The sequence below is a fragment of the Echinops telfairi genome, unplaced genomic scaffold (genome assembly GCF_000313985.2).
Source record: "Echinops telfairi isolate 266 unplaced genomic scaffold, ASM31398v2 ScPeMD7_7467;HRSCAF=8505_1, whole genome shotgun sequence".
Taxonomy (NCBI): Eukaryota; Metazoa; Chordata; class Mammalia; order Afrosoricida; family Tenrecidae; genus Echinops; species Echinops telfairi.
The window spans coordinates 25,748,965-25,772,229 of record NW_022111368.1 but is presented as its reverse complement, the minus strand read 5'-3'; the positions used below and the strand labels follow the sequence as shown (position 1 = coordinate 25,772,229).

Here is a 23,265-nt window from a genome sequence, read left to right as displayed (position 1 = left end):
CCGTCCTCTGTAGTGCAATCTTCTGGTGAGGGGTCAGTGTAGCTGGGATTGGGACCACCCCTCAAACCTCTCAGTTCGCTGCTGCATGCTGCTATGATGCCCTCAAGGCTTGGAGTACCAGGTTGAGTTTTTATTTTTCAATTGTTTTATTGACCAAACCAACCATTTGTAGGATTGATAACAATTCATGGTAATAACGTCTATGTGTTTAAGAGTAAAGCTGTGTTCCTTAGGGGCTAAAAATTTTTTCTTTTAAGTGTTTTAAGTGAAGTTTACACAGCAAGTAGGTTCCAATTTAAAATTTTTCTTACAGATTTGTTGCATTTTTTACAGTGTGTCGGCATTCTTGTTTTTTCATTTTCTTTTGCTCAAATCTCCAGGAGTCTAGCTTGTCTGCCTGTCTTTGCTTTCTCTTTGTGTTATGGTTGGTGTTGACCCTTTGCTCTCAGTTGATTGTTAAAAGAAGCACAGGTGATACTGTTTTTCTTAAGCCATCTTATTTAGCTGAAAAGTGAACTCTATAGTGGTGTCCATTCAAAGATCAATGAGTTTATAAGGGGGAATAGTCTCAGGGAGTTGATAATCCAGCAAGTCTAGCCTTTTTTTTAACTTTAGGAATTTGAATTTTGTTCATTTTTCTCCCATTCATTTTAGGACATCTAGTTGTGTCCCTGGATACAACAATCACTAGTGGTAGCTAGACACCATCTAGTTCTAGTCTCAGGCTAGAGGAGGCCATGTTTTGTAGGCTCTTAGTTCTGTGGTCTAGTATATTCTTTGAATATTTGGTTTCCTTCCATTCTTATGCTCTAGATGAGTAGAGAGTAAATGTATTTTATTTTTTTAACAGTTTTATTGACACTTCATCTGTATATCATGTAATTCAGTAGTTCAGCCGTATCGAGAAGTTGTACATTCATTACCACAGTCAATTTTACAACATTTTCTTCTTCTCTGTATGCATTGTTATTCATGTAATTAAAAGTTGTATTTTATATGATTGCTTGAAAGCTTTTAATACCCCAGAGAGTACCCATTAATGTAAGATGGACAACGTTCTCTTTATAAATTGTTAGTTAACTGAGATTTCCCCTGATATTATGGGTCTAAGCCTTTTAACCTAGTAAGCCAATCCCATGAGCTGTTTAGATATGTCTAGGAAGCTTCCATCTTTATGTGCTTCTTCACATATATGAATATATATGCAGCACACACAAATGTATGTAATTTAAAAACTATTTTGCACACAGAATTTTTGGTTGATGGTTCTTTTCCATTCAGCACTTTGAGTCTGCTACCCTACTGTCTTCTGGCTACCATTTTTTCTATAGGGAAATCCCTTTACATATGACTGATTTTTCTTGTGGCGAGGATTTCACTTTTAACTTTTACTTTTAGCAATTTTTTCACTTTTAACTTTTACTTTTAGCAATTTACCTGTGATGTGCCTGAATGTGAATATCTTGGAATATCCTTAGAGTCAGTTAAGCTTCTTGGATGTATAGATTAATGCTTTTCACCAAGTTTTGGGTGTTTGGGGCCATTATTACCCCAAGGCCAACCAATGATTTAATCATTAGCTGACCAGTACAGTATGGGTAACACCTATGATGGCAGACTTAAAAATAAAAACAATATATATATTTTTAAATAGCAAAAAATTTTGAGAAAATACACTAGTCCTATATGACAGGACAAACACACTCCATGCAGTTTAGTAAACATAAATGTAAGTAAATAAATAACCACCCTACCAACCCTTGTGAGTGGCCAGCCAAATTAAGGTTTTCTAACATACATTAACGAACATGTTATGGATTGAGTTTGATAGTTCCTGGTCAATTGGAAAGGAGGCAAAACTGCATTTGTTTCTAATAATTTAATTTGCTAAATATAACAGATTAGCTCAACAGTTTGGATTTGAAAACCTTATTAAGATCATCATACATGAAGCCATTAGATTTATTTTGTAGTTTAATTGTGTCTGTTCATGTCAGTTGAAAGGAACCCTATTAACGCTGTCAGGTAAGCGTTCGTTTCCTAATTATAAAGTTGGTACATCAAGTTGAACCAGGAACCTCTGTGCTGCTATAACCTTTAACAGGGTTATCATGAGTCTGCATCAACATTATGGTAGTGGAATTGATTGGTTGGTTTAAAAATACAAAGTCTCATCTTTCAGCTTTAGAGCAGCTTGTGGGGTAGTTGTCAAACCACTGACCCAATGTGTACCAACTACACCACTTGAATTCTGAAATGTAAATTGAAGTCAGCAACATTAAAAATAAAAATAGTGTAGTACACTTACAAAAATAATATTAAAATTGGTTAATGAATTGGCAAAATTGTATATGTGTTATTGGTGAAAAAATACAGGAAGCATTGTATTATTTAATTTTAGGTTTAATAAATTCTAGCTGAGAAGACTATAGGATTTGCATGATGGCCAAACATTTGGAATAAATTCCTTTAAAGCCATGGAATGCCTATTATGTAGATACCTACCACGAGTTAGAGGTTGTATTGGATCATATGGCAGATAAACTAAATTCATTTTGTATTCATTATATTTTGTTTTTTACAAAAATTTTGAAAGTTTGAGCTGACACTTTATATAATTCTTATTTATATTTAATGGTGCTACTTGACTCTAAATACCAATCAAGTTTGTCCTTTCCAAAAGGTGCTGTGATAGAAATTAGGTAGTAGGGTTTACGTTGTCAAATTGCTTGTGGTCTGATTTAAAAAATTTGGGATGTGGGTTGCGGCATATGAAAAATGTTTAAAGGACAATAGTGATAATTAAGATTTGACATATTATTTATTTTTCTTAGAAACGGAGACTTGAACACAGTAAAAATGTAAATACAGAAAAGCTGAGAGCCCCTGTTATCTGTGTCCTTGGACATGTGGACACAGGGAAGACAAAAATTCTAGATAAAGTAAGAAATGAATACGCATTGGTATAACTTTAGAAATAAACATGGTATCTTGTTTTTTTAAAGCTAAGAAAAAATCCTAGCACCTATGAGCATTGCTGTTTAAAATAACTTTTAATTTCTAATTTCTTAGTATTTTTGCATTGAACTTTTTTCCATTTCGAGTTACAAAGCGGAATGTCTTGTCTTCTCACAGCTCCGGCACACTCATGTCCAAGATGGTGAAGCAGGAGGCATCACACAACAAATTGGGGCTACTAATGTTCCCCTGGAAGCAATTAATGAACAGACTAAGATGATTAAAAGTGTAAGTGCTCTGTTTCCCACATGGGTGTGTTAATCTCTAGTAAAAATTGGGAGAAATCATTTCAAATATAGAAAAAAGGACAGAGAATAATATAACCGATCCATGTGCTCTCTATGCAGAAATATATGTGTGTAATATAAATAATATATGTAAAATTTCCCCTTATTTGCTTTAGTTCTTTCTTTTAAGAAATAAAACATTGGATAGGGAAGGAGTCCTTACATTCCATTTCCCCCCTCTTTTCCAGAGGCAACCATTACTCAAAAGGTGGAGAGTAATGTTTTCATAATTTTACAATATATTTCCATGCTTAAAAGTTATATTTCTTCCTTCAGTCTTTTTAACAAATTGATCATATTTTCTTTATGTCTCTTATTTGCTAAGTATTCAATTGATTGATATTAATATCACATCATAAGGAAAAATCACCTAAGATAAATGTAAAGCTAAATGAACCCTTTTAAGTGCTCCCTTACCAGAAGATAGAACCCTGTCAGATCTTCTGAAGCCCTTTCCTAATCCAAACCCTCTTCTTCCACCCAGGTCTAACTTTCAAGGTAATCTCTCTCTCAGTATTTTGGCATTTCAAAATCATGGTATTCTGTCATCCAGCTTTCCTTACTGGATTACTTCCATCGAGACACTTGACTTCACCTATATGTCAGTGAAAGTTTAAATATAGGAAAAGCAGATTCTTCCCCTTATTTTCAGCTTTTAAAATGAAAACGACAAATTTGGGTTTTGTTTTTGTTATTATAAGCTAATAGATGGAAAATTTCAATTGCTTGTCAATCCATTTCACTTGTTATCAATGCAGTGGTAATCCAGTTTTGACTCGGTATTTTTTATGTAATTTTCGTAATCTTAATTGTAATTTGATTTGATTTCATCCATGAGTCTGGTTGTAGCAAGATGATTGAGGCTTATCTTACATCCTGCCCAGGGTCTGGAATGACCAATTCTTTAAGCGATGCTGTTTGATTTTATAGTAAATGGTTCTCAGGTCTACAGTCTAGATACTAGGAAGTGGCCAGAGCTAGGAAATTAGAAGGTAAGTGTATGTGTTTGTATTTAGGACTTCAGAGTGTTTGCTTCACTACTGCTAACTTCAGACTCTTGAGTCTGAAGGACAGTGGGGGATGTTAGAGTTAGAATATCACGTAAATACTCATTTGCTTTATCCTGTATCAAACAAACGTTCTCAATGTAGCATTGAGATTCTCCCCTGCGTGGTGGCGGAAGCCATTTTAAGTGTTTTGTGTGTGCGCTTCCTCTTCTTTCTCTCTCTCGGCTTTGGTTCATTTTCTTCTGACAGGTGCACACCTTCTGCACTGTCAGAGTGCGTTGATTTGGACCTACTTGGGAGACATATAGCACAGCAAAGTTAGTTATAAAAAAATTATGAGAAGATTTCAGTAGTGGAGAATTGGTTAAGAAGGGAGGAAAAGAGAACATTAAAAGTAACCTTTGAACGGAAGGAAGGGTATCCCCCAAAATGAACAAAGTGGAGAAGGGAGAATGCTCTCCAAGGTTGGAATTCTGATCTCATTTGAGGGATGTGGTCAAAACTGATGTGATATTAGCAAAGTATTCTAGGTTGTCCTGGGCCATAGCTGGTCTTCAGTCAGACAGAGAACCAACCATCTGCTGTGGTATTGACAAAATTGGCAAGAACTGCTTGGAGCTTGTTGACTTGCTTCTGGAAAACCATTTGGAGTACCTGCTGCATTCCTGGGAAGCTGTGGGGGGCTGGGAAGGGCTGTTGTTTACTGGGAAGCTGTTGTTTAAAAATCATGTGAGCTTGATAACCACAGAACTTGTTGGTAGCTGTACCTTGAATTTGAACTCAAAGGTGCTGCTGATAGCCCCTCTGTGTGGGTGGGGGGATGTTTAAGTTCTTAACTGCTAAACTCTAAAGTTAGCATTTCAAACCCACCATCCACTCAAGCCACCAACTGCTTTGTGGCAAACAGACGTGACTGCCTCTGGAAGGATTCCAGCCTTAGGAACCCTGTGAGGCAGTTCCACTCCGTCCTGTAAGTGCCCGGTGATTTGGAATTGAGTCAATAACAATGAGGTTTTTTGTTTGTTTGTTATTTTGGTTTAAAGCAGAACAGCTTCCAGTTCAAAGCACTTCATGGGAAGTGTTGCTTATTGCTGGTGTGTGTTAGGATGGTGTTCTTTCATCATACTTACTCAAGCTATAGGCTGAGCAAGTAATCTGAGATGGTGGACTATAATAATGAACATGGTTTGAGAATTGAAGATTCCTCATTAAGGGCTTACAATATTCATATGACAACTTTGCTTGATGAAATGAAAACAAAAAGGACTTGAAGCACCGACTGGAGAAAGCCATAGACTACAACTTTCAATATCGATTACAGTTCAACACCCAGAAAGCCAGACTCCGCACGACTATACCAATAACTAATAGGATGAATGGAGGAGACCGTGAAATCACCAAGGATTTCATTTTCCTTGGATCCATAATCAATATGCATGGATGCACAAGTCAAGAAATAATATATTGCATTGGGAAAATCTGCTGCAAATGACCTCTTTATAATGTTAAAAAGCAAAGATGCCACTTTAGGACTAAGATAGGCCTGTCTCCAGCCAAGATATTTTCAGTCCCTTCATGCATGTGAAAAAGCTAAACAGGGACTAAAGACTGAAGAATGGACACCTCTGAATTGTGGTGTTGAACACTGGAAGTCCCAGACACTGCCAGCAGAACTAACCGCGAGTTTGGCAAGACTGTCTCACGTACTGTGGGCATGTAACCAGGAGAGACCAGTCCCTGGAAAAAGGGCATTTTGCTTGGTAAAAGTAGAGGGTCAGTGAGATGGATACACAAAATGGCTCAAACATAATTTTGAGGATGGGGCAAGACTGGGCAGTATGTCATTCTGTTGTGTAAGTTTTATTTTGCCCCTACAGGAGGCAAAAATGTAATTTGTAGCTGACGTATCAGGGAACTGATTGCTGACACTCAGAAAACGGAATTTTATGTGTTAGTCTTTACCCTTATTTCTTATTTAGCCTTAATTTTGCATGTAAAATTAACTTGTGGACTTTTATTCCCAGTTTTTGTTTTGCTCAAGTTTTTTATTTTTAAGCATTTGATTGTGCTGGGCATTGGGCTGCTAACCTCAGGTTTAGTAGTTCAAAACCCCTAGCTGCTCTGCAGGAGAAAAATGAAGCTGTATAGCTTCAGTAACTTAAAGGGATAGTTCTATTCTGTATAGGGTTGCTGTGACTTAATGACAGTGGTTTGGTTTTTGATTGTTGATGTTCTTTTTGTCATTTTTTAGCTCATTTTTCAGTTGATTCCTTATGAAGAAATCATGGAGTTAATATTTGAATTTGAATATTGAGTTATTTCAATGGCTTTTACGCTGGAATGACAGTTGGCAATGTATAAAGTAATTTGGTCACATTTCCCTTCCTTAAATATCTTAAATGTTATTCTAATTACTTCTGGCATATAATATTGTAATTGAGTTTGATGACAAGTTGAAATCATTTGATCATTTTGCATCTTGGTTTTGCTTGTTCTGAGTGAATTGTCTAGTTATGTGGGGTTCTATTTCAACATGAAGTTTTATGTCTTTATTTCAGTACTATTTTCTTGAATTAGAGCTTTTAGAAATTGTTGTTTCCTTGTTAGTTTTCAGGAATTTTAATTATCCATTGTACAGGAGTCATTCTCAAAGCCTTTTGATCTTTTTATTAAAACTTTCCTCACCATCTTCTCTTTTCCTTAAAACATAATCCATGCTTACTCACACTGGTGTTGGTTTTATTTTTAATATTCATCATCTCTTCCAATTAAAAAGCATAATTCTTTGCTATCATGTCTTCAGATTTTCTCTTTTTCATTTTGGGTTTTAAAATTTTTTTAGAACACACCTTATTCTCCCCCTGGTTTTAAGACCTTCCTTTAGTAATAGGCATTTATTTCTGGTTAAGAGGAAGGTCTTAGGAATACTAAGCCTTCTATTATGTCTGACTCTGTTCTTAAGGATTATTTCTCTATGGTTTGTAAGCTTTATTAACATCTGCACATGAATCATTTGTTGTTGGGTGTTGGTGCCATGCGCAGTATGTTCTGGAGATTTCTTTAGGAGGCCTTTTCCTACCCCCACCCCCCCCTCTTTTGGCCGTTGTTTTGTTCTGTGTATCATCGGTCTAGTACTGGTTTCTCATTTCTTGGCCTGAGAGTTATGTGCTCTTATCTATAGATATCTGTAGCTAACCGTAGGTATAGTTCAACACATTCTTAGCGCTAGGGCTTTTAAACAAGAGACCTAACTAACTCTCTTCCTAAACCTAAATATTTAACTGTAATGCTCAGCAAGAATTGACATACAAATTTGGAACATTTACATATGATTCATTTTAACTAATTTCAGTGGATACAAATAACCAAAATCACTTGAAGATCAGTAAAAGGATAGATAGTATAAATGTTTGTTATTGTTTGCTTTTGTTGTATGTAACCTGTCATTTTTATTTTTTCAGAGCCAAAGTGAGATCTGTTGTAATGTTTGCATTCACTTATGTACTTGTGTCCAGAAAATCAAGAGTTTCTATCATTGAATAAAATGAGTATGAATTTGTTATTTAAAATTTCAGATCAATGTGGTATATTTTAAAATCTATATACTTTGGAATATTCCTGAGAGTTTAGAATTTAAGCAGATGAATTTTACAGATATTTAGGAGCTCCTCTTATGTTGCAGCTTCTCATTTATCTTTTCTCTCAGATGACTTCTACTGTTTAATATTGCTTACTAACCTCTAAGAACTCAGACCACATGTTAGGACCATAATAATAATAGTAAAATAATAATAATCATGCAACCCCACTGTCAGCATTTTTGACGTTAATAAAAATATAATGGTTATACTTTGTGGTTGTCTTTACTGTTTTAAAGAAAGACATCTGCAGAAAAGAATGGTGATATTTTTCCATATTGCGTGACACTTAATTGTTTTCTAAAGAAGCTTCCATTGTTCTAGATTTCTTAAGCTCTACTCTTTCATCCCATATCTTTCTAGTTTGATAGAGAGAACGTACGGATTCCAGGAATGCTAATTATTGATACTCCTGGGCACGAGTCTTTCAGGTAAGAACAATGTGAACCTTTTTCATCAAGCAAACGTCTTCAAACTATTAGGTCCTTTAAAAGTTCAATGGGTGAAGAAATCTGTTCAATCACTTACCTTTGGGCAATAATTGAGATCTTTGGTTACTGTAACTGCCCTTCCTCATTGATTTGTTTTTTTAGCCCTGTTTTATTTGGATATTTGTTTTTTTATAGAGGGAATCTTTGCTACTTTGAAAGAGCAGTTCCTTGGTGTGGGGTGCCTAGCAAATCCCAGTACACACTTGGTGTCTCTCTCCTGAAACCTATGAGGGGTGGAATACTATACATTTGTGTCCTGGCCGTATTCCTTAGCACACAAACTTTGGTCAGTGAAAGTGGCATAAATAAGGGAGTAACTTCTGGAACACACTCATCCTGGCTCAAGTCTGTCAGATAAGCACTTGTCAAGTTAAGGGCTAATGGCACTTTAACAGTTTAATATGTGTACTCTCTTTTATTTATTTGCTTAGGATATGAAAATTCAAAAATTGTTTAAAATGTCAAGGCTTTTCTATTTAAATGTTTTCTTCATTTTTTCAACAGTAATCTGAGGAACAGAGGAAGCTCTCTTTGTGATATTGCCATTCTAGTTGTTGATATTATGCATGGTTTGGAGCCTCAAACAATCGAATCGATCAATCTTTTGAAATCTAAGAAATGTCCCTTCATTGTTGCACTCAATAAGGTAAGCTCTTCTGAGACATTTAAAATAACACATACTTTTTAATTATCTGTAACTTTTGAAAATATTGAGTATTATACTAAGCAGTGTGCTTTGACAAATTTATAGACATGTAGGCACCATCATTCAGATTATATAGCATTTCCATATTCCCAGAAAGCTTTTCATACAGTCTGCACCCCCTCCCCTCCGTCCCACCTCCAGCTCCAGGCAAACACTGCTCTTTGTCACTAGAGGAATTGCTCTGTTTTGTAATTTCGTCTGAATGGAATCACAGCATGCAATCCTTTATCTTCTTTTGTTATACATGTGGTTATGGACGTACATATTCTTTCTATCTATATCATCTATCTATCTATCTATCTATCTTAGGTGTCTGTTTTTAAAATCACTTTATTGGGGGCTCTTACAGCTCTTTTAACAATCCATACATCCATTGTATCAAGCACATTTGTACATATGTTGCCATCATCATTTTCAAGACATTTTCTTTCTACCTGAGCCCTTGGTATCAGCTCCTCCCCTTGTAAACCTCTGATGTTTTAAAATTATTATTTTCTTACGCTGTCTGCTGTGTCCCTTCACTCACGTTTCCTTTGTTTATCTCCTGGGCTGGGGGTGGGGCAGTTGTACGCCGATCATTGCGATCACTTCCCCTTTTCTACCCCCATTACGTATCTTTTTTATTGTTAAATGATGATGCTCCATTATACGGATTGTACCACACTTTGTTTATCCACATTCTCTACTGAAAGATTCTTATATCGGTCCAGTTTTAGGCTCTTTGTGAATAAAGCAGCTGTGAACATTTCTGTACAAATTTTTTGGTTTTGTGAGTTTTTTCCCTCACTTAGAATTGTGGGGATATAAAGTGTGTGTCCAGTTTTAGGAGAAACTGCCAACATTTTTTCATAGATGGGCTACCATATACCATTTGATAGTCTTCCTAGTGATGTATAAGCATTCAGTTGGTTTACACCTTTGTCAACACTGCCCTACCTGTAACCACTTTAATGTATTGCGATTTTCGTTTGCATGTCCCTGATGACAAATGCGTTGAGCAGTTTTTCATGTACTCATTAGCCATCTTCATCTCTTTTGAAGTACCTGTTCAAAATCCTTTGTTCACTTTTTAAAAAAAATTGGAGTTAGTTGTCTTATGAAATTAGATTCTTTATATATTATTGTTTAAATCCTTTATCAGTAATATGTATTGAAGGTATTTTCTCATAGTCTAGGACTTGCTCCCACCATTCCATACCTGCCCCCATAATGATGTTTTTTGAAGAACAAAAATTTCTAATTTGAGCAAACTCAAATTTATGAGGCGCTTTTTACTTTTTTTTTTTCTGTATGTGTCCTTGTGTATGTATGTTTTTTATGAAGACAGTGTTTTTCTACCTTAACTTTCTGGGGAAAAAATTCTATCATTCTTAAGAGATTTAATCAATGCATTTAGACCTAGGAATTTTTATTTAAGGCTGCAGGTCCACTTTTTGCCAATATGGCTTATCTTGGAATCTTTGTAAAAAATTGCTATTTTGTGCAGTTCAATGAGATGTTGGTTCAACAAATTGAATAAATAGTACTTTTTGATATTAATATGTATTAACATGATTTTATACATATGTATATATGATTTTATACATTAGAGATTTGAGGGGCGCTCTTAATCACAAATTCCTGGGTTTTGTGAGTGCTTTAGAGATGATTTTTACAAAGAAACCTTTTCAGATTGATAGGTTGTATGATTGGAAAAAGAGCCCTGATTCTGATGTGGCTGCTACTTTGAAGAAGCAGAAAAAAAATACAAAAGATGAATTTGAGGAGCGAGCAAAAGCTATTATTGTGGAATTTGCACAGCAGGTAAGAATTCTTTCTCTTCTCTATAAAGAACCTGTATCACAGAAGCATTTCTTTTGTTACGTTATCATAATGAAATTAGCACTTCAAACAGTACTGGTTCTGCTCCTACTAACCGCAGTTCTGCAGTCGTTTCTTCCTTTTCCCCAACTTCCTCTTCCTTTTTAATGTCAGAGTGCTGATCTTCCACAGATCTCCCTTGGCTTTCTAAAAGCTTTAGTTAAAAAAAAATCAAGTTGGCTTGGAAAAAATTTTTAATATAATTATAGCTACATGACATGAGAAGATTTGAAAAAGTTCATGGTAAAATTCCACTATTGTTTAGCTACATGTTTCCACATACTTAAAATAGTTTTATTGGCATATAATTTACATACCATATTTTAAATATATTAACATTTATGCAGTCATCACCATAGTGAATTTTAGCGCATTTTGTTCATTTTTTATCCATTATAACTATCCATTTCCCACCTGACTTTGCCTGCCATAACCCTAAGAAATTATTAATCTAATTATTGTTCATGGATTTACTTTATCCTGGATTTCATATAAAGAAAATCAAACACTTTCCTCCCTCCAAAAAACCCCCAACAAAATGAAACCCAGAGAAGCCTCAATCTAAAAGCTGAAAATAATAAAGACCATGACAAGTTAGAAATGGGTCAAAAGGAAAAGAAATGATAAGATATTAAATTCTTAACCTAACTACATCTACAGTGATCAGTTTTCCAGTGCATTCTGAGAACAAGACTTAACACATCCCTTGTTAATGCACTTAGGAAGTTCAGTAGAGGCGCAATCCACTTGAGGAGTCTGCAAATAGATTTTGGGCTTTTGCTGTCATCTCTAGCCTTCTACAAACCCGGTGCTTAGAATGTAAGCTCTAATCCAATCCTCTCCCCATCTCAATCATGGATTTTATTATTAATAATCCTTTGATCATAACAACTTGTGTTTCTTCCGTATAGACTTAGCTGACACCTTACTTGTTGGCTGCTATTTGTAAGACAAGGCTAGGCTTTCTACTGCCATAAACAGTTACAGTCTCAAAAACCCACAGGGGGCCTACTGGAGTCAGCATTGAGTCAATGGCATGGAGTCTGGTTTCATTTCTTTAAGACCCAGGTGCATTTTTCTTTTCGATAGCCAGGCACCATCTGATTTCTTCTTCATACTTTGTGATAAAGGCAAGTCTCCAACAAGACCACATCGTAAGAACTAATTGTTCTTAGATTAGGGCTTGCAATTAAGTGTGAGCTCAATATTCATTTTTGTATCTAAGGTTTATATTAATCCATGGTTACTTTAGAGGCAGCATTATCAGTTTCTTGAGAAATGTAAATATGTCTGCACGAGACATTTGTTAATTCAAATAACATCATTAATCTAGCCAAAGGTACATAATTTTTAATGATACTGGGAAAAGGGAGAAAAAAACATGCACACGTACAATGGGTAACCAAAAAACCTGGAATCTCACCCCCTCCCCCAAAAAAGCTGTGTATTTAATTTTTTTTTAAAGCCAACCTTATCACCTTCAAAGTATACTTTATTACACTTAATACATTTGTCAAATCTGGATTCCATTTTGGAAACATGTTTCAAATTCATCTGTTTGGGTGGCTGACAGCACCTCCCTCATTTTTTTCTTCACCTCTTGTACGTACTCAAATTGCTCTCCTTCATGTCCCTCTTCTTTCGTGGAAACAAAAGTCACATACAGCAGCAAGGTCAGGCTAGTGAGGTGTGTGGGGAAAGAGAGGCATGCTTGGGTTTCTTTTGCCCAAAATCAGCACACTGAGATGGCTGTGTGACAAAACCAGTTACCCGTCTGCCACGAATCAGCCCTTTTTTGTCACACAGTTTTAGACTAAAATACATGGAATACACAGTTTAAAAACTTAAGTAACTGAACAGTTTAAGAAATTAATTGTATTTTCTTAATTAGTGTCCACCATTTTACCTTTCTAGCTTCTAATATTTATTGCATTGGCTACATAGAAACTCACAGACAAAATTTATGATTAAAGAGTTGACGGAAGTTAACTAATTGTAATGCCAGTGCAAAAAGCCCAGAATAGTTGTTTCCTGGGACACTTATACCAAGTTTCAGGTTTGCCAGTAAATACCCCATGTGGCTTTCCACTGTGCTGTAAACCCCAACCAGAAGACATTCGGCCCAAATTCCATGTGCCAGCAAAACTAGCTCCCTGAACTACACGCCCAGAGGCACCCACCCCAGTGCGTCTCAGCTCAAAGGCACCCCGCACCACCTCCATGGGGCAGCAAGTCCAACATCTGCAAGTAAGTGCGCCAAGGCACCCACAAGCCACAGAAGATAACACACATATCCTCCCCTTCCTGTTGTATTTTTGATGTTATCACACAGAAGGGACTGTTCATCAGAGTGGAGGAATACCAGTTTAGGCCTTCTATAAAAGTTGTCATAAATGTTTGAGCCCATTAGGGGAGTACTCATCTTAACTTGCTCCTTGGGTTGGGAAGTCTATTACTCTCTACCATGCTCTGGTTCCTGGTTATGCTGCTGCTGCTGCTGCTGCTTTGGTCGTGTAACTGTCATCTGGGTCCAGGAGGTCCACCGTGCAGGGATCTCTGATCCAGAGACACATTGCAATTCTGGCTCTTGCTAGTAGTGTGATCCCTCTTCCTGTTTCTCAGAGGGTTCATTTTATACGCAACAGGATGCTACTCCAGGGAATCCTGTCGGAAATTACTCACAGGTGAATCCGATCAGTTTCTTCCCCCCTTTTTTACCGGATCCATGCAGGGAAAGGTCATTTGTTTGGGGTTAGAGACTTTGGCTAGAAGAGTCACATTAAATCACTGCCCCTTCAACGAGTTGGAGTCAAGGCAACAATTTCAATAACACATGAAGACAAAACTGTGCTGCAGGATTTTTCCACAAGCTTTTGAAGTTCCCTCATGTACCATAAGTTGTGAGTGTTTAGAGGTGTGTTAGAATGAGTAACATTTAGCTTCAAATAATCATTCCTATTCTGGTTGGCATTTTAAGTATTTTGCTTTTTATGTGTCTAGGGTTTGAATGCTGCTCTATTTTATGAGAATAAAGATCCCCGCACATTTGTATCCTTGGTACCTACCTCTGCACATACTGGTGATGGCATGGGAAGTCTGATACACCTTCTGGTCGAATTAACCCAGACAATGCTGAGCAAGAGACTTGCACACTGTGAGGAGCTGAGAGCGCAGGTGATGGAGGTAAGGCCTGTTTATAGTTTACTGCTTTTTTTGTGTGTGTCTCAATTTGCAGTCTTTTGGTGTAGGGATTTTTTGCTACCATTTTTTAACTTAATGAACTTGGTCCATTTTAACATATATTTTACTGCCTTTGCAATAAATTTTCTCAGGTTAAAGCACTCCCAGGAATGGGTACAACTATAGATGTGATACTCATCAATGGACGACTGAAGGAAGGGGAAACAATCATTGTTCCTGGAGTAGAAGGGCCCATTGTAACGCAGATTCGAGGCCTCCTCTTACCTCCTCCTATGAAGGAATTACGAGTGAAGGTAAGTCAAAGTGGGCTGCATTTACGCAGGGGCCGTGAAAAGTGTGTAGTAGTCTTCATGGTCCTGAGGCCACTTCTGCACTGTGACAGCTGTTTGACACAACCTAGCACACATATCCTCCCCTCCCTCTTTCATTGTTGATGCTATCATACAACAAAAGGGATTGTTCGTCAGAGTGGAGTACCGCCAGGTTAGGCCTTCCATAAAAATTGTCATAAATTGTTTGGGCCCATTACTAACCAATTTTTCATTAACTTTTGTTGTTGTGGCTGTGGAGTAAAGTATTCGTAATGCAAAATACACAAAACACAGAAGAGAATGTAAATTATTAGAAAGCAAAAAGCCAGACCAACAATCTGAATAGTGTCATCTCAGATGGCCTCTTCCTGATCATTGTTTCTTCCCACTCCCTCAGAGTGAACGCTTCCAAGAATTTATTAACAACCTTGCTTTTTTTTTTTTTAAATGCTTCTAAAAAATTTGGGGTCTTGCTAATGTTTGGACTTGATACAGATATAAAATGGGAGTCAGTCTCGTGTATTTCTTTGTATCTGGCTTTTTTCAGTCAAATAATTTTAAGGTATATCCATGTCCATATTCCATATAGGTATAGTTTGCTCATTTTTGTTTAGTATTCCTTTTGTCAGTGGAAAATATAGACTTAAGTTTTTGATGGACATTTGTATATCACAGCGGTTGCCTAATACATCTTGCATATCATATATTTACATTAAGATTAATAACAGTAGCAAAATTTTAGCCATGAAGAAGCAACAAAAGGAAATTTATGGTTGGGAGTCACCCCGATATGAGGGAACTGTATTAAACGGTCACAGCTTAGGAAGGTTGAGAACCACTGCTGTATCACATCCTACCAAGGAATTGTGGAGTCATTACTTTAGGTGTACATGAATTCTACTAAAGAAGGCCACACTAGATGATTTTCTAAATAATTTCTCACAGTGAATATAACAATTTCTACTCATCCACCCTGTTTTAGAATTTCCATTGTGTTTCCTCTTAACCAGCTTTTTTTTTTTTGATACGTAAATGACTTTGGCTTTATTTTTACTGTGATAATGATACACATAGCAAAACATTTTCCATTTCAACTTTTTTTTTTTTAAACATTTTGTTAGGGGCTCATACAACTGTTATCGCAATCCATACACACATCAATTGTGTAAAGCGCATTTGTACATCGTTTCTCAAAACATTTTCTCTCCACTTAAACCCCCGACATTAGGTCCTCATTTTTCCCCTCCCTCCCCGCTCCCCCCTCCCTCATGAGCCCTTGATAGTTTGTAAATGGGTATTTTGTCATATCTTGCCCTGTCTGACGTCTCCCTTCACCCACTTTTCGGTTGTCTGTCCCCCAGGGAGAAGGTCACACACAGTTCCATGTAATTGTTAACCAGCTTTTTGATATTGTTTTCAGATTATAAAGCCTTTCCCGTTCAGGTGGATATAGAGCTCAATGCCATTCCATTTTGCATTTCCTTGTTTGTTAATTTGCTTGGGTGACTGTGTTGTGTATTTATTATTGTTTATATTTTTCCATTTATGAAATGCCCATTTTTCTCTGCATTCTCTTACAGATTTATACGAGTTCTTTGTATTTTTAGGGTACTAGGGTATCAGTTGACTTTATCCATTTTTTGTTTTGTGGTTCTGGCTTTTGTGTCTAGTGTAAGAAACGTTTTCCGACTCTAAGGTCATGAAGGTCTTGCGTACAGCTGTCCGCTTTTCCAGTACATGCTGCTGTTTCTCTCCCTGTAGAACCAATATGAGAAACATAAAGAAGTAGAAGCGGCTCAGGGGGTAAAGATTCTTGGGAAAGACCTTGAGAAAGCACTAGCTGGCTTACCTCTCCTGGTGGCTCATAAAGAAGATGAAATCGCAGTTCTTAAAGTAAGTCACTAATTAATCTTTTTCTTTCAAAAATTATTTGACTTGTGCTGATTATCAGCGGTGTACGCATGAGTAATGACAGGTAACGGGTTGTCTGATTGCCTTTCAGCAAGCAGTTGATGCTTCTCAATTATTTGCTTACTGTAATCACAATAATGGCTTTCCTGCCATGAAACTGATTCTGGCTCCTAGCGACCTTCTAGGACAGAGCAGAGGTCTAAACTGTTGTCAAAGTTCTAAATCTGTAAGAAAGCGGGGACTGCCTTATCTTCCTCCTGAAGAGCGGTTGAGGTTCAAACTGCTGCTTAATCCACTGCTCCCCAAAGGCTTCTTTCTTATCATTAGCTTCTCAGTCCATTCCGACGTATAGCAACCCCATGGGACAGTACAACTGCTCGTGTATCCCAGGCCGCACCTCTCTGGGAGCAGGAAGCCTCATCTTTCTCTCTTAGCTCCTCAACACTGAGCCTGCTCTACCACCAGTGCTCCTTAAACTTGGCACACCTATTTATCATCTGAACTTAGTATTCCTAGAATTTAAAAATTTTTACTTTATTCAAATGAAACAAAAGCTAGACATTATTCACGTTTTATTTTACATACAGTAAGAAGTAGACAGGATGAAAGAAAATCTCCTGTTTATGGTCATTCGGCCTACGTGAATCCAGGGAAGTGTCATCCAGCAAACGTTGGCTCATCACGAGCTTTTCAACTGGTAATAGCAAGAGGGCTTTCCCAATGTTCCGGGACCATAGTTACCTGTTTGTCTTAAATAATATTTTATTGTGTTTTTTAGTGAAAGTGTACACAGCAATTCAGGCTATCATTTAACAATTGCTACACAAATTGTTCAGTGACATTGATTATATTTTTCACAAAGTAATAAATTGTACTCATTATTTCTGTTCTGGTTTGTCAGTTTTTTATTAATGTAGTTTCCATGTCCGCTTACTGTCTCATGTTAGCCCTGGAGAAGCGGTTCTCAACCTGTGAGTGGCGCCCCTTTGGGGGTTGAACGACCCTTTCACAGGGGTTGCCCGATTCATCACAGTAGCAAAATTATGAAATAGCAGTGAAAAAAATTTTATGGTTGAGGGTCACCACAACATGAGGAAGTGTATTAAAGGGTCGCGGCATTAGGAAGGTTGAGAATCACTGCCATAGAGCATTTGTTGACCATATGATGACTTTGTTCAGTAGCACATATTCACTAATGGTACTCATTATTTTGTGAGCCTCTAGTTAGCTAATAGGTAACCTCAGGATAGTCTCAGTTCAAAATTCAGAGGTCACCTCATGCAGTAAGGAGACCTATATATAGTCTCAACCAGTCCCATGAGTCTGGACTTCTTAACCATTTGAATTCTATTCCATGTTTTTCTTCTGTTCTGAGTGCCATCTGTTATGACCCTGATCAGAATGGTCGTGTTAATAGTGGGGCATAGCCTAGTTCTTCTCAACCCAACGTAGTTGTAGGCTATTATTGAACTTTTGGTTTCCTTCTTGCCGTTTGCCTTTGGATAATTAGAGACCAATAGGTGGCCTCTTGAAAGCTTTTACGGCCCCAAATAGGACTCACCAAAGTAGAATGTAGAACACAAGCAGTGTAAAATTACTTATTATTTTTTTAATCATTGTATTGGGGTCTCGTTGAACTCTTATCACAATCCATGCACACATCCATTGTGTCAAGCACATTTGTACATTGTTGCCATCATCATTCTCAAAACATTTGCTTTCTGCTTGAGCCCTTGGCATCCCCCTCCCTCCTCGCTCCCCCTTGTCATTATTTTGTCATATCTTACACTGTCCAACATCTCCCTTCACCCACTTTTCTGTTGTCCATTCCCCAGGGAGGTGGTTATATGTCGATCCTTGTAATCGGTCCCCCCTTTTCCACACCACCCACCCTCCTGGTATCGCCAGTCTCAGCACTGGTCCTGAAGGGATCATCTGTCCTGGATTCCCTGTGTTTACATTTCCTATCTGTACAAATGTATATCCTCTGGTCTAGCCAGATTGGTAAGGTAGAATTGGGATCATGATAGTGGGGTGAGGAGGAAGCATTTAGGAAGTAGAGGAAAGTTGTATGTTTCATGTACCCTGACGGGCTTGTCTCCTCTCCTCTTCTGTAAGGGTATGTCCAGTTATCTACAGATAGGTCTTGGGTCCCCAATCTGCCCTCCCTCTCATTCACAATGAGTTCAGTTTTTGTTATTTGATACCTGATACCTGATCCCTTCGACTCCTCGTGATCACACAGGCTGGTGTGCTTCTTCTATGTGGGCTTTGTTGCTTCTGAGCTAGATGGCCGCTTGTTTACCTTCAAGCCTTTAAGACCCCAGATGTTATATCTTTTGATAACCGGGCATCATCAGCTTTCTTCACCACATTTGCTTAGGCACCCATTTGTCTTCAGCAATCGTATAGGGAAGGTGAGCACACAATGATACGATTTTTTGGTCTTTGATGCCTGATCCCTTCCGCACCTCATGATCACACAGACTGCTGTGCTTCTTCCATGTGGGCTTTGTTACTTCTGAGCTGGATGGCCACTTGTTTACCTTCAAGTCTTTAAGACCCTAGACGTTATATCTTTTGATAGCTGGGCTCCATCAGCTTTGTTCAGCACATTTGCTTATGCACCCGCTTTGTCTTCAGCAATTGTGTTGGGAAGGTGAGCATCATGGAATGCCATTTTAATAGAACAAAGTATTCTTGCATTGAGGGAGTACTTGAGTGGAGGCCCAATGTTCATCTGTTACCTTAATACTAAACCTATACATATATGCTGTAAAATTATTTTACAACACGGCCAGCTTGTCCCACAAATAGATGGTCCCAAGTCATGTGACCCAGAGAACCTACCCTGTGAGGTGTTCCATTGTATAAAGTTGCCATGATCGTGCCCTACCACCACCATTACTTTGTAGGCAGCTTCAAGTCACTGCTATGAGAAGTCATTGCTTCAGCAGAGGTGCTGTGACTTAGCTAATGGTTAGCTTTGGCATGGATTCCCATGTCTGGAAGGGGCACCAGCATGCTTGTTTTACTTATTTCTTCCCCACCTGATCTGAGATGAGAGTATTCTGGGGGCAAAATAGTCTCTACCAGGTTCCTGGGAACTGCTCTCATTCATGTGGTACTTTACTTTGTAAGAGAGGATTCCTAACTGTCCTTTCACCTTTTCCTCCACCACATCCACCAGAGTTGCCAAGGTGCAGAGAATAAGCATTTAAATGAATAAGCTTGAGAGACAGAAGTGGGATCCAGCTGGCATCTGGCCCCCAAATGATCTCCTTTATTTTACTGAAGTTTCTATTGTGTTGCTCTCTCTAAGCCTATTTTCACATTTCTAGGGATAAATACTAATCTAAAAGTGTTTTAATTTTTAATGTGTTAAATATAAAGATGTAATATAAATTTACATGCTTGTCGCATTCATTTTTCTTCAAGGACGAGTTGATCCATGAGTTAAAGCAGACACTAAATGCCATTAAATTAGAAGAAAAGGGAGTCTACGTGCAGGCGTCTACTCTGGGCTCCTTGGAAGCTCTACTTGAATTTCTGAAGTCATCAGAAGTACCTGTGAGTAATTGGGCAGACTTTGCCGAGGTGCGGTGGTAGTGGGTTTTATGGTGTTCTGATACATACAAGTTAACTCCGAAACCCCCTTTTTTGTGTGCAGTATGCAGGAATTAACATTGGCCCAGTCCATAAAAAAGATGTGATGAAAGCTTCAGTGATGTTGGAACATGATCCTCAGTAAGAAATTTCCCTTATTCCACAAAATTTTAATATCGGTTACCTGTGTTCTTAGAATTATCCTTTACAGCCTATTTTGCCTTTCATTTGTTTTAACCTCTTAGGTATGCAGTCATTTTGGCCTTTGATGTGAGAATTGAACGGGATGCGCAAGAAATGGCTGATAGTTTAGGAGTTAGAATTTTCAGTGCAGAAATTATTTATCATTTGTTTGATGCCTTTACAAAATACAGACAAGACTACAAGAAGCAGAAACAAGAAGAATTTAAGTAAGTTTATGGTTTTCCATACGTTGGCTCTTTGGTAATTACATTTATTGAGATGGCCCACATACACATACCAGGAAGATGTTGACTACAGCAACATGACTGCGCAGAGGCTGCACCCTGAGGTGGTAGCTTGTGAAGGACAAATCCTGTACACCTGGGCCGCTCAGGCAGCTGTAGCCATTTGGTTGGTTCTTTAATTTTCAGTTTGGCAGACCTAGGTATCACTAGTGGATGATTAGTAGCTAAGTGTGGGAGCTTTAGTGAGAGTTTATCTGGGACTGAATAGAATGAAAGTTACAATGAGAATGTGGGAAATTAGGAATTGTGGCTAAGGTATCCCCGTCTTAAGAGCTCAGGGGCTATGAGGGAAGTAACCAACACAAACTAGTGAGAAGGTAGGTTATTAGTGCTCAAAACTTGAGGGGCCAGGGTGATTAAGTAAGGGAATAGGGCTGCTATTAGGAGGGTGGCTGGAGAACATATTTAGATCACTCATTTGAGTCAAAGTAGAGGAAATAGAGTGAGCCACACAATACATGGGGAAGAGCTGGGTAGAACAGGCAGAGTTCAAATGTAGGAGGCTTCTACACTGGTCGCTGCAGAATGACCCAGGGGAGAATGGTCAGAGGAGCTAGCAAAGATCACGTTAGGGAGGACCCTGGAGGGTGTGGCTAGGGCTGGTTTACTCGTGCTTTGAAAAGTGTGTGTGGACGTGATCAGATTGGTGTTGCCACGGAGCATTGTTAGGGGATCAATGACAGGAGACTGTTGCTAGTGCCATTGAGTCAGTTCTGACCCATAGTGACCCTATGCATGACGGAACAAAGCACTGCCTGGTCCTGTGCCGTTCTGGAAATGGTTCCTATTTGGGAGCCCTTTGTTGCAGCTAGTGTCAGTCTGGGTCATGGAGGGCCTCATAATCTGAGTGAGCGCGCGCGAGGTAGTGCTGATGACAGGGACAGATGGAGCAGTTTGTGGTATTTTTAAAGTAAAACTGATACCTGGTAAATACTAAGATTTCATGGAGCCCTAGTGGCTTAATTGGTATGTTGTTGGGCTGCTAACTGCAAGCTCAGCAGTTTAAAAACAACCACCTGCTCCTTGTGAGAAATGACAGGGCTTTCTACTTCCATTGAGTTAGTCTCGGGAAATTTACAGAGGCAGTTATGCCCTGTCCTGTCGGGTCACTGAGTCAACGGCATGAGTTGAGCTGACAAGGATTTCAATCAGGTTATGCTCACTCAAGATCTTGAAACGTGATGTGAAAAGGGTTAGATTGGATTTAGAAGATGGCTAGAAACTCTGATAGCATATTCTTGATAGGCAAGAGAATGGACTTGACCTTTGCACTGTCACTTTGAACCAACCCCATTGACTGCAGTGACCTTTGAAAATTTTGAGAAGGACAGTCCTGTAGGGTGTAGCTTAGGGAAGAAAGTGAAGACGGGGGAGCAACAGAATGGAGAGAGGGAAGGGGAAAGACTGAAGAGCCACTGGTAGTCACCTGCAGCTTCTCAGCCTTCTCCTCCCAAGACCTGAGACGAGGTCTAAGGGGAGAAGACTCACATTTATCTGTATTTTTCAATACAAAGATGGTGGAGTGGAATTGTAAACATGAACTTCTTTTTCACTTTTAAGGCACATAGCAGTATTTCCCTGCAAGATGAAAATCCTCCCTCAGTTCATTTTCAATTCTCGAGATCCAATAGTGATGGGAGTGACTGTGGAAGCAGGGCAGGTGAAACAGGGCACACCCATGTGTGTCCCTAGCAAAAATGTAAGTCTGTTAGTTTCTGTTCCTTTCTGCACCTCCCCCAACCACAGGCTGGCTGTCCTCGCAGGCTGCTTTCTGGGGGTTGGCCATTGCCTGACCAGTCTGTTTTCAGCAAGCCTTAATGTGATTCTGGTGCCTTGTCAAAATTGAGAAGCACTGCTGAAAGTCTTGAAGAGTGGTTTGTGCTTTACCTCCACCTCACGTACATCTCTCAATAGCACCTTGACATAACTACTGTCAGGGTACATGTCACAGAAGAGGTTAGTTTCTCAGAGGGTAACCAGCTTACTTGGTCACTTTGCCAGAAACCAAGGCCTGGGTGGCATTGGCAGTTAACACAGGTGTCGGCACTTGGATCCTTTCTACTGCTGTACTGCAAGTGGCCCTGGGTGATGAATTTCCCGAGTTCTTAACTGATTGTTGTTGACACTAGTTGATGACAACTATAATTTAAACCGAATGTTGCTAAATAGCTGTTTTCTGGATCAGTGCTGATCCTCACCACCTGATGTCATTGCTTTAAATGAAGTGTGGAAGGTGATTTGAATAATTACCATTCTTAGTTTTATCTTGAAGTTTCAAGACCCAGTAAACGTTGACATAGTATTGTTGGACAGACCCGTGTGTCTCCCCTCTGGATCAGCATCAAACCTAAGCTAAATGGACTCAAAGTTAATACCCTCTAATATCCTACCATCCTCATTCCCATTACATCAGCTGTCTCAGCCATGTCTTTAATGACTCCATCTACCCAGCCGAATCTAGGATTTCTTCACCATGCGTTGCATTTGGTTATGCTTCACACTCAGAGAACCCACCCCTCCTCCTCTTCTGAAGTTCAGTTGTTTGGCAGGTTGTCACTCCATGTAGATTTGTCCATTTGCTCATGACAGGGTGCAGGTTTACTGGCACTCCTGGGGGCCGCCTCTTGCATCACACGAGTCGTCTCACTTGGCGATGATACAGTTGCTCACTTGGGGCAGTGAGTGCGATCTGCTGTATTTCTACTATAGCGATCATCTCCCCCTTTTATTTACTCCTTTTA

General features: G+C 38.6%; 1 protein-coding gene across 1 annotated transcript in view; it reads left to right on the top strand.

Annotated features, from left to right (window-relative positions):
* EIF5B (eukaryotic translation initiation factor 5B) overlaps nucleotides 1–23,265 on the top strand; it is a 71,274-nt gene that overhangs the window by 46,070 nt on the left and 1,939 nt on the right. Inside the window, exons 11-22 of the mRNA XM_004704343.2 lie at nucleotides 2,835–2,942; nucleotides 3,136–3,246; nucleotides 8,314–8,381; nucleotides 8,946–9,087; nucleotides 10,819–10,950; nucleotides 14,008–14,190; nucleotides 14,340–14,501; nucleotides 16,281–16,412; nucleotides 19,869–20,000; nucleotides 20,101–20,177; nucleotides 20,282–20,446; nucleotides 22,085–22,223. Of these exons, the coding sequence (XP_004704400.1) occupies nucleotides 2,835–2,942; nucleotides 3,136–3,246; nucleotides 8,314–8,381; nucleotides 8,946–9,087; nucleotides 10,819–10,950; nucleotides 14,008–14,190; nucleotides 14,340–14,501; nucleotides 16,281–16,412; nucleotides 19,869–20,000; nucleotides 20,101–20,177; nucleotides 20,282–20,446; nucleotides 22,085–22,223 (1,551 nt within the window). The remainder of the gene's footprint in view (nucleotides 1–2,834; nucleotides 2,943–3,135; nucleotides 3,247–8,313; nucleotides 8,382–8,945; nucleotides 9,088–10,818; nucleotides 10,951–14,007; nucleotides 14,191–14,339; nucleotides 14,502–16,280; nucleotides 16,413–19,868; nucleotides 20,001–20,100; nucleotides 20,178–20,281; nucleotides 20,447–22,084; nucleotides 22,224–23,265) is intronic.